The following is an 11716-nucleotide window of genomic DNA, read 5'->3' on the forward strand; positions in this document are numbered from 1 at the left end:
CGCTCCGTGCCACTCTGGGCGGCCGGGTGTGGCCCAAGATTGTTTGCTGAATTTGCATTCGCTTTTTGCGCCGTTCCGCCACAGGCTTTCGCGCAGAGAGGAACGCCAGTTTTATTTTATTTCCTCTTAATTTGTGCGCCCTCAAATTACGTCAACGATGATGGTATGGTATGAAGGATTGTCTCTTTTAGAAAATTACTGAACCATTTTACTGCCTGGCGTTTCGCTGTGTGTTGACCCCGCCAAATAATGTGGTGCGAAGGAGCGAATAACTGTCCACAAACTGTCGTTTTGGCCGTTGGATGGATCTTCTGGTATCGTAATTAGCAGCCGTTAAAAGATTGGGAAAAACTATAAAAACCTTCCACTCAGCCGCCCAAGCGGTCAGCGGGTTCCATGGTGTAATGGTTAGCACTTTGGACTCTGAATCCAACAATCCGAGTTCAAATCTCGGTGGAACCTGAGAGTGCTTTTTTAGTAGATGCTCCATATATTTTTTGATATTTTTTGTATTGTTCCCATGAAAATTGAAGGCACGCATCCTGAGCGTACCTATCAAGCAGATCCCACAGCATCCCGTTTGGCATGGATACACCCATACAGCGAACCGGCGGTGTTACAAATAATCAATACGGTTTTTATTGAATTCACCACACGCTCTTGGAACGTAGGCGAAATTTGGCTTTGCGTCACGAACACACGCAATGCTATCTGCGCCCCGATCAACGCGGGATCAGTAATCAGTGGACGGATTGACAGTGCGCGTTGCGTTAGAGGAAAGGATTAATTGCTTTGCGTTCGGTGTGCACCTTTTCCAAACAAAATTACTCTAGTACGAGCCAAACGCATCAGAGTAAGCAAGTAGGCGTCTGCGTTGCTAGGTAGCCTTTGACAAGGCCACAGGTTTTTTGCAGAAGAGTTCCGTGACGTACGCGCAGTTCTCGCGCAGACTTGCTCAGGAGCGTTAACGTGTTGTCGTGTTCCGTTTTCGGCTTATCCAACTAAGGATAACCCTACGAATAGAAGGACTCGCAAGCTTCAAGGTTGAAAATCATTGCATTGGGTAACACATTGGCACAACTTGAATCTTTCGCATTCTGATCATCTGTTGTTCTACGCAATATTGCATTTCATCTCGGTGCGTTCTGGTGCGTCGAGAAACGTCAAATTAAGAACACACTGCTCACTCCCTCATTCTTCATTCCTCTCTCTCGTTCTCTCGCACGCATTCTCTCACAGCGGCTCCTGCGGCAACTTCTCGTCCGCTGCAACCTCCACAAGCGTTTGCGTTACGCAAAAAATGTCCCGAATGGCCCAAGTCGGAGCGTGGGTTGAAGAGCCGAAAAAACGCCGCTTGATGGGCTACGGGCACGAGGAAACACTGACGCTTATCGACTGCGTGCGGCAACGGCCAGTCCTTTGGCACATCAACTTTTTGTGCAAGCGGAGCGAGAACGGCCTGAAGTATTGGCAGGACATACAGAGGCAGTCGTTTCCGCATCTTACGGGTAAGTCACGGGTCCACGGCACTGCTCAAAGAGCAAACCTTCACAGAGTAATCGAATGATCGTATTTGTAGTGCGCCACCTGAAGGTTCGCTGGAAAACACTGCGGGACAGCTTTCGGCGGGAATTCCGGCGAATCGAGGACGGATCCATTGCCTCATCGAGTTGGCCAATTTACCAACAGCTCCAGTTTCTCATCGGCCACTATCGAACGAAACGTTACTACCGGCACAACCTGGAAGAAGAAGCAACCGATCCGGGGCTGCCTAGCGAAGGACAGGAGTTGCTATCAGCCACCGATCAGAAAGTGGAAGCACTTTCCGTTGCAACTGAGAAATCCGTGCTTCAACATGCTGCTACTGCTTCAACCAACCCCCTGGAGGGTGCAAATTCGGAACCGTTGTGTATCGACACCAAGGGCGTAGAGAACAACAACACTGAGGAGGTTACATTTCGAAACAAGTTTCGCAGACGCAAGAGAAGCATTTCGCCTAAAGCCGGCCCTGAGACCGTCGTCACTTCCAACGTAAAGCTGTTAGCCGGTTGGCCGGACGGGAACCGCGACGAAGACTCGAACAGTGCGTTCCTGATGAGCATTTATCCGTTTCTCAAGAGTTTACCGTCGCAGAAGAACATCGATACACGCGTACGCATTATGCAAATAATCACGTCCGCGATGCAGGGACTGTGAGACGGATTGTAAAATAACATTATTATTATAATTCAACTTTAAAAGGATTTTGTATTCTTTTATTCGTTGCACTGGCAATCTGGCAAAAAAGAAAAAAAATACGATCTGTCAAACATTGGCAGACGCGTTTAGTTCTTCAGATCAAAGTACACATTGGATTCGCATCATACGTTCAGCGCAATTTCTTCGACAAGCGATGCGTTTTTAGTTACACAAGCAAATGGACCTGAGTGCTGCTACCGGGATGCTGAGTTCGTTTCCGAATAACACCGTCCTCACCTTGAAGTTTATTCGCCTTGTGGAAGGACATCCTCTGCTGCACCGGCGCCATTCGCTGCGTGACGCGGAGCCAACTTGGGCTAAGCTGGAGAGCGCCATGGGCATAGCCAGTAAGTACGCCAGGAAGGTCTCTAGACGCAGTTGTTCATATCGGTTTGTCTCGGATTTATCACAGAAAAGGTGCTCATCTCTAAGTGGCGACGTTTGCGTGACGCCTATCGGCGGGAGCTTCGCTCGGAACTAACGCTGCCCGCTGGACGGTACTACGTCACCAACTGGCCGTACTGGGAGCAGATGCGCTTTATGCGCGAGAAAACGCTCCATAGTTTGCAAGCCGGGCGGTGCAAGTCGCGGACCATCGCAGTAAAGCAAAGGACGGCGAACCAGAAGAAACCGGAGCCACCGGAAACGCCGCTCGAATCAGCTTCCTTGTGCGACTCAGAGGAACCGGCTGTGGCCAACGAGAACTGTCCCTGGCCTGGCCTGGAACTGTCGGACGTCCGTTCCGAACCATATACGGTGGGCATGGATGAGACCGACTTCCTTATGACGCGCATCCATCCCTATCTGGTCGCGATGCCGGTTGCACTCAAGGTACAGTTGTGTGAGAAAATGCAACAGTTGGTGTTTCGTGAATATCAGCTCGCCACTCGTCGAAGTAGTGCTTGGGTGGGCGCATCCTCGGAGGACCAATAAACCTCGCACCAGCCATTGACATTTTGTGGCCAGGATTTCCAATGAATGTTTGATTGACACAAAATGATTTTGCTAAGATTAGTACATTGTGCCGGGTGTGCAACAAAGCAATCGTAGCAAAAAGGACTTCTCTGCTGGGAGTGCGCATGTTCCGGTGGGACAGCCGCCGGGTTCGCACCAACACATCGCTACCCGGCTTGTCAAAATCCGGTGTTTTTATGCGCAGCACCCGGAGGTGGGTCGGTTGGGTGTTCTGTTCGTGTCGCAGCTTGCAGTGGGCTTCGTTCCGTTGCGCTTCCGGTCGTTCACCCACCTTCACTTTCATGCTCACCCCGCGTGCGCACATCGAAGGTTTCCCGGTCGCTTTCGGGTTTCGCTTTCGTCCTTTCGGTCTGCTGTATGCGCACAATCTCTCAACGGCCACGTCCTGCGAACGTCCTTCGCGGTGCTCTCGCTTGCTCGCACACCGGGCGCTCTCCATCGGCTTCCGGAGAGGAAGTGGTCCCGATGGGGAGCGAAGGCACTTGTTGGGTGTGTTGGTGGTAACAGATGATCCGCTCGCGCGCTGGTGGTGGTACGAGCGCCGACCTATGTACAACGGCCGAAGGTTTTTGTGTGCCAAGGGTTTTTCCGGACTCTCGGTCCGGTCGAAGCCCGAACGGAAGTGTCACCCCGGAGGTGCAGTAAACAGCTGAGCGAGCCTGGCCCGCGGTGGCACGACAAGGATGGCAACAGGTTCAGGATGGGAACGTGACCGAAGCCAGCGCACGCCACACGCGGAGCGTTCTCGACGAAAGGAAAAGTGGAGCAGATCAGCTGCTGCCTTGGTACGGCGCAGCTGTGCGGCGACGAGCCCACTTTTCACTTCGGTTCGTGCTCGACCTTCCCACCGCCCGGGTTTCCGGTGCCCCTCCGGGTCAACACGAACTGCTAGAATTTCGCACTCCATCGCCGTTGTCGGCGCCGGCGTCGAGTCCGTCCCGTTCGGTTCGAGAGTCGGTTCTTTGTGGCCTGCCGGTCCGGCGAGTATGCGCTTGACTCGTGATGCTATTTTCAGACCGTGCTTCGAGGGACTTGTTTTTTTGCAGGACGAACCATTTCGGACGCAAAACAGAACCGCCGCCCGTAGCAACTTCGGAATAAATAGAATCGATTGGTTGGGAGGGCGGGAAATGACGAATACGGCAATAGAGCCAACAAGGGATACAATCAACAAATTGTGGAGTTCAAAAAGAGGACGGACGTGGATGGAATGATCCACGTCGTCCCGGTGTCAGGTGAGTGACAGGTGGCAGAGCAGGCGTTGACTATGCAGGCGGGTGAATGGGAAAGGGCGAGATTATCGATCGACGGTTGATCGGCTCGAACTGGATGTAGTTTCTTCTGGAAGTTTGAACCGCTCCACGGAGGCCATATGTCACAGGGTGATTAAACCTGAAATTAAGCAACCGTCGCCACTTAGAGATGAGCACCTTTTCTGTGATAAATCCGAGACAAACCGAGATGAACAACTGCGTCTAGAGACCTTCCTGGCGTACTTACTGGCTATGCCCATGGCGCTCTCCAGCTTAGCCCAAGCTGGCTCCGCGTCACGCAGCGAATGGCGCCGGTGCAGCAGAGGATGTCCTTCCACAAGGCGAATAAACTTCAAGGTGAGGACGGTGCTATTCGGAAACGAACTCAGCATCCCGGTAGCAACATTCAGGTCCATTTGCTGGTGTGACTAAAAACGCATCGCTTGTCGAAGAAATTGCGCTGAACGTATGATGCGAATCCAATGTGTACTTTGATCTGAAGAAGCAAACGCGGCTTCCAATGTTTGACAGATGATTTTTTTCTTTTTTGCCAGATAGCCACAGTGCAACAAATAAAGAATACAAAATCTTTTTAAAGTTGAATTATAGTAATAATGATATGTTACATAAAAAGCATTACGGAAAGTGCTTCCACTTTACGATCGGTGCGTGATGAGTACGGCAACTCCTGTCCTTTGCCAGCTTCGCCAGGATGGGCGAAATTATCGATCGACGATTGATCGGCTCGAACGGAAGGTAGTTTCTAGCGAAAGTTCTGAGCCCCCCTCCGGAGGCCCTCTGTCACAGGGTGATTAAAACTCGAATTATGCCGTACAGCTACTCCTAATACTGGCTTAATCCTTTCAAGCCACCCGGCAGGCTCGTGTTGCGAGGAGCGGTACGGGTTTGCCGTGCGTCGCGTGAAACGAAGACAAATGAAACGTGATTTTTCTTTAACTTTTCAACAACGACCGGCTGCCGCACCACTCCCGGTCACTCCCGGCCCGGCCGGCAGGGGTGGAAAAGCAAATTCTTGCACTCACTGCTCACTGCTCACCTCTCTACCGACCTGAACCAGGAAACTTCACCGGCCGGTCGTCCGCCCCTTACGACGTTTTGCACCGACGGAGAGTTTTTCTTCCATTTGGGGGGCGCGACCGAGGGGTGACCGTAGGGAAAGAGGAAACCACCCACCCTGCCCCCGCGGCTAGGGGGTGCGTTATTTTATTTTTCAATCTTTTTCGGGTTTTATTTTTACCTTTGTGTGCGAAAGGCGAAGCCGAGGGTTTGCGCTCGCGTTCGCTTTTCACGCGACCTTTCGCGGGTGGACGCGGGGCCATGTGGAGGGTGGCGCGTCGGGTGGATGGATGTTTTTCACTTTTCCTCATTGACGTCAATGACGCGGCCGAGGAACTTCTGCGTGCGTTGGATAGATTCTGCGCTGCCGGGTTGGTCGGGTTCTTGGTGGGTTCGCCGGGCTGTTGGCGGTGACGGTGGTGGTGGTGGAAACAAAAATATGACTGCGAAACATAACAAAGTTCCTCGCCGATCGTTTGCCAACTTTGTGGCGCACGGAGCGCGTCGTCGGGGGCCACAACAATCATGCTGCCGAGCCGGGGCCGGGGCAGCATGTGATGGGAAGCCGAAAACGGATCGTCTTATCGAGGATGGCAGCAAAAAGGGCAGCGTGCGTGCATGGGTGTGTGCGGCCACCAAAACGGATTTATGTTTGTTTCCTTCTCGGGTGTCGCTGCGGGGGCTTCTTCTTCGCGCCCGAGTCTTCTTGCGATCGGAAGGCCACACGGAAAATGGTTTAACGAGAGGGATGGCCGCATTATTTTTCTTTCGTCGAATGTTGTTGATTGTTTTGCCTTTCGCGCGGTACATTCGCACTCGAGCGAGTGTTTTGTGCGCCATTTTTGTCCGCGAAGGTCATGCACGCACACACTCCGTCACCGACCGTCGTTGTTTTCGTTGTTCCGGCACCATGCGTCTCCATCGACAGCAGGGGTGGTAAGGGTTTCTCCCCCCTCGGGGAGCACGAAAAAGGTGAACGCTAATTAAGAAAATGTAAAGTGCTCAAACCCGGAAGCGTGGCTGATAAGGCAACCGGTCCTGCGTGGGTCCTGGCCCCATCCTCGCCGGGGCTACAATTATAACAGTGGCCCGCAGCCGATTGTCGCCGGACCGTTTTGCGGAGTCCTAAGAGAGTCCTTGAATGGTTTGTAGCCCACCGTAAATTAATCTCCATCCGCGGGCTATCTTCATCCGCAGGCCACAGGGCGTTTTTCCGGGGCCTGTTTTTAATAAGATTAACGGTTGAAATGGGTTTTTATTCAAAAAAAGGCGCTACTCAAAGGTTACATAATCCATTTCCCGCCGTACGGCAACGGTGATAACGGGTGACAGCGGGGCGCACAACACGTGGAGAGAGAGAGAGCTGCCGGTGAACGGGAACTGGTGAACCGGGACATCAAATAGAGTTGCGTGCCGGTTGCGTGTGCGCCTTCCGGGAACTGCGGGCCTCTCGGCTTGGCGGAGATCTCGGGCTCATTCCGGCAGCTCGGGCAACCCACCGCTCGGCTGATAGAGTATGTAGACAGGTCCTGACTGCCCTGGCTGCCTGCTATACTTGAGTTTGAACAAGGGACCGCTCCACGAAACTGTTACAAAATTCATCCAACCTTCGACGGGACGTTTTTTCGGGTTTTTGACTTCTCCGAGAAACTTTCGGCTGACAGAGTTTTAAGAATTTATCATACCCCAAAACATATCCAAAACGCAACTCGTGCGTGAGTGTCGTAGAGCACGAACATTTTAACAGTATGCCCAAAACAGACCGAATTGGAGTCCTAGGAACGGGCCACCGACTTTTGCTCCGTCGCGTCGCACGAAACGAAATGAATGCCTGGTAAGGGCCGCCACCACCGCCCGGTTCTTTTGGAAATAAAATCAACCAAACAACACAACAAACGGAACACAAAATGAAAAGACACATTACAGAAGATTTGAAAGCCGCTCGGAAAGGCCGCCCTTATGGCTTATTTCGATGTTTTCTCCGCTCCGCACTCAGGCTCGGGCTTCAAACTGTGGCCAAACTACCTTCCCGTCAGCGGGTCCAGATTAATATGATGTTATTCAATAAAATTACGCGTCCTTTTTTTTCGTCGCGCGGTTGCCCTGTCTCAGCTATTCTGATTTGCTCGCGTCTCCTGTTTTTGCGTCAACGGCAAACAAAATGCGAACTTGAAAAGCCCTTCTTAACCGTAATCCTTCTTCACGGCCACGGCCACGGTTCCACAGTGAAAGCGTTCCCCGAAAGCGGGATTGTTAAAATGTTTGTGAAAATCATGTTAGCAAATCGTGGCCTACCGGAGGACACGTGACACGGGCTCTGCCGGTGACAACGTATACGCCGGGCCGTGTCATCATCGTCGTCATCAGCTTTCACTTGCAGTGGAAAGATTATTATTTTGCATCCCTCCCGAGGCACAGAGTCAGGGGCCTATCCCGGTGCCCGGGGAAGGAAAATAAAAACAGGCTCAAAAAATTGGAATTCCACGAGCAGAAAGTGCCCAATAAAAGCTTTTGCGGGCCACTGTCTACGCTCTAAAGTGTCCCTTTTTGTGGGCATGAAATTGTATTAATTTTCGCTTATACCGGCTTACGTGCGCAAGGACCCGGGGCCAATTGAACTCCTGGTTCCTGGTTTAAAATGTATTTTCCGAGCCCGGTAATGGTTGCGGTAATAATGCTCTCTGCTCTTGAATAATGAACGCTCAGCGCTCCAGCGAGCTAGGTGCACGCCCTGGGCACGACATCCTGCGGACGCCGGCGGCCTGTCCCAGCGGGCGGGGCGAAATATATTCCAAAGTGCTCGGAAGAGATGTCGCCGGCCGCCGGATCCGACAGGAATCGAATCACTGTCTTGGCCAATTTTTGTCATCGCTTTCGAAGAAGATAAACGATGTGTTGTGTTGATTTTTTTGGTACTCTCCCCACGTAAACCGGCCATAATGAGGCACACGCGCACGGGGAAGGGCCAATCCCTGCCGTGGCGTCGCTCCTTGCGTTGCGTTTCCGGTCGCTTGTCATGAGCAGAGAATTAACCGCATGAAATATGAGCCGCAAGTACTTCGCGTTCTCGCGCTTACCATTTTCATCACGCCAAGCCAAGCGGGGCCGGGGACATTTTAATAATAAATAAAAATACAATTTATGAGAAATTCGCTCCGTGGTCGTCGCTCCGTCGTTTCGTGGTGGCTCTCGGTCTAATTTGAATCAGTGAACGCGGAATGGCGAAATTCCCGGCTGGAAGGGGCCAGAGGCCCGGGCGTAACATCGTCTTCACCTCGTCCATCGTTTCAGCTTGTTCCTTGGTGTAATGAAAGTGATACTCTCTTTCGAGAGGGAAACAGCAGCACGACCTGGCCGGGGGCCGGGACACCAATCGGGGTCGATCGGCAGCTTTGTGACAGGAGCCGTTCCGTGGCCCGTGGGGTAGGGTTTCCCGGTGCGGGATTTATTGGCATGTTGGTTACAATGGCGCTTCTTGGTGGAAAAGCTACACGAAAGACGCTTATTGATAATGGGGCCCCTTTCCGGCAGCGATTGCCTCGGGAAACTCGGCAACCAATTCCGAGCGAGCGCCCAAAACACCTTCACACTCAAACAGCCGTCCCAACGTCCTGGCAGGCAGTTAATATAATAAGTAGAAAAAATAGAATCGCTATTGCGGGATTCGTACGGACCAAGGGGTGGCCAAGCTAGAACAATATTAATCGCTCCGTTCGCACAACCGCAACCACTCTGTCACGCTCCGGGCTGCGCACCCAATCAATCGATGAATGTGCAAAATAATTTAATTCCACATAAAGTGAGGCAAAATTGTGCGTCTCGGTGGGAGACGTTTTTCGGGCAAACAATTGACGGTGGCAAAACAAGCGCCGCAGCAAAGTTCGGACGACCGGCGAGAAGTTTAGGGGAAACTTTTGCTTCGATGGAAAATTTGGAATATTAAACTGTCAATTAGACGCGGGACGCGATCCAAATTCCAGCCCAACACGCCGCGCCAGGCCACGGCTAACACGAAAAGAAGAGGGATTTGATGAAACTGGTCGACGAATCGGTTGTAAACAATTTGAATATTTTGTGCCCACAATGCCTAACTTTAGGCGCTTTCGATGTAGCCGCCAAAACAGGGGATGTACTAAATCATGCGATTGCCAAACGCCTACTTTAAGGCGCAGTCGGTTTGTGGTGGGGTCGGATTTGGGGCAATCATTTGGGATTAAAACTTTGTTTTTGCCCCGTACGCCTAAAGTTATGCAATATGATGGGAACGTTCTTCGTCATTGGTCCCCTGTTACTTTTTGCCCCCGAAAAAGCGCGGAGGACACCTTTAAAGTGCCGCAACTAACACGTCGGTAGCAAAACCTTAAAGCCTGCGGCGAAGGATTGGACGAATGCAAAAACCGAACGGACGGACGAAACGATTTCCAATCGCTAAGCGTGGCGGTTTTTCTTTTGGGCCGCGACTTTGCCGAACGGAAACAAACCTCTCTCGTCAGCATCCGCTGGAGCGTCTTGAAGGTGAAAGCGCCGGATCAATCCCCTCGCGGGAAGCGACGGGCCCCCGGGCGGGGCGGGCGCCTTCGTCGCCAACGAGGAGCCGCCTCGAGGACGTTCGCCGCTGGAAGGAAACACCTCTCCGTCGCCGCCCGGCGTTCGGTCAGCGACGACGGCGTTTTCGACGCCTGGCCAATACCCTGGCTGCCTCCGGGCCGTGGCCGCCGTTCGCCTCCCCTCCCGCTCTCATTGATAAATAATGCTTCGAGAGGAAATTAATGTCCTGAAACTAATGGGGCTTCCTTCTCCGGGTGGCATCCGGCGAGGGTCGTGGGGACCTGGCTGCCGGTGGCTGCCACTTCGTTAAAGCGTCATGTTGCCGGTTGCTATCATTTGGCTGGAATTGTATCGTCCCGTTGGCATCGTCGTCCTCGTCGTCATCCGCTGATGAGCAACAGTCGTCGTCGCCGTCCTTGTGCCGGAGCCTTTCTGCGTCCTTCGCCGGACCCTTTGGGGCCCGCAGGGAAAGCGGACGGAGCGGACGGAACGAAAGCAGTTTTCTATTTCCTATACATTTAATGATAAATTTATCGCATTCGTCGTCGAGCTTGCTGTGCTGCCATCTTGAGCTGAAGCAGCGGCTGAAGTCGTGTCGTGTTGTAGTATCGTGTGGAGTAAAGAGAGTTCGTCCACACGGGAACGGGCGGAATCAACGATGCGCACGATGCGAGGCACCAGGAAGAACATAAAATACCAACATCCGACCATCAGCAGGGCAGGGCAATGGGGGCCCAAGGAGGATGCATCCTTTTATTGGGAAGCCACCCGACGTGAGCTTACTTTTGGGAAGATGTCACCCGGTCGCGGGGACCATCGTTTTCATTTGATGATCCATAATTTTTAATGTTCATACTGTGCGCTCTCTCGCTCTCTCTCTCTCACTCTGTTTCATTCGACTTTCGGTTCTATTTCACGCAACGGACCACGTGGCCTTGTGATTGCTGCGTAGTAGTAGTAGGTGATATAATGATGCGTTTGCTCCTTTAAGAACGTTCCCCTGGGTCCTTAAAGGACACCAAACAACTCTCGTGACCCGCAAGGTTTTGCTTTAAGCCCGTGGGCTGCAAACTAACAACACATCCCGGCGTCGGCGTCGACGTGGGCAGCATACGAGCAGCGATAAATGCGACATTTTATTTGCGTATTTATTTATGTATGTTGTTGCGTGGAGCGTGTCTGATTTTTCCGCCGACGCGTCCCCGGAGCGATGTTTCTTTTACATTTCAACACCCATTCACACGTTGCTCGCGTGACGGTACGTAACATCCGGCCGGTTTGGTGGTTCCCAAAAAAAGAAAGAAAACAAGAAACACTTGCCAAACTCCATCCTTGCCATCTTGTGCTCCACGCCGGGTGCACGGTTTTTCACGTCGTGAGTGGCGAGGAAAAAAATCCCCCAAAAGAGAGAGAGAGAGAGAGTATCGGGAGAAAGGCACTAAAGATAGCAGCACTCACTTGAACTTAAACGGAACGCTTATCAAAACCATCTTTAGCGCTCATAAATTCCCGCGTTATTACATCACTGTTTCGCCACCCGTCCCGAGCCCCGGCACCTCGGAGTCCGGTCCGGGGGATGACATTTTTCCGTTTCCCAACAAGCATGGCGCGTGGCCATCCGGGGG

The 11716-nt window shown here is 52.3% G+C and overlaps 1 protein-coding gene and 1 non-coding gene across 2 annotated transcripts; both read left to right on the forward strand.

Annotated features, from left to right (window-relative positions):
• Positions 1–390: 390 nt before the first annotated feature.
• On the forward strand, positions 391–462 carry Trnaq-cug (transfer RNA glutamine (anticodon CUG)). Its single transcript has one exon. It is a non-coding gene; the product is annotated as a tRNA-Gln (tRNA).
• Positions 463–1277: 815 nt separating this feature from the next.
• On the forward strand, positions 1278–2196 carry LOC131215122 (uncharacterized). Its single transcript, XM_058209502.1, has 2 exons — positions 1278–1508; positions 1580–2196. Exons 1-2 carry the CDS (start codon positions 1301–1303, stop codon positions 2194–2196), a joined length of 825 nt encoding a protein of 274 aa, XP_058065485.1. The 5' UTR covers positions 1278–1300.
• The last annotated feature ends 9520 nt before the right edge of the window (positions 2197–11716 follow it).

The sequence above is a fragment of the Anopheles bellator genome, chromosome 1 (genome assembly GCF_943735745.2).
Source record: "Anopheles bellator chromosome 1, idAnoBellAS_SP24_06.2, whole genome shotgun sequence".
Classification (NCBI taxonomy): domain Eukaryota; kingdom Metazoa; phylum Arthropoda; class Insecta; order Diptera; family Culicidae; genus Anopheles; species Anopheles bellator.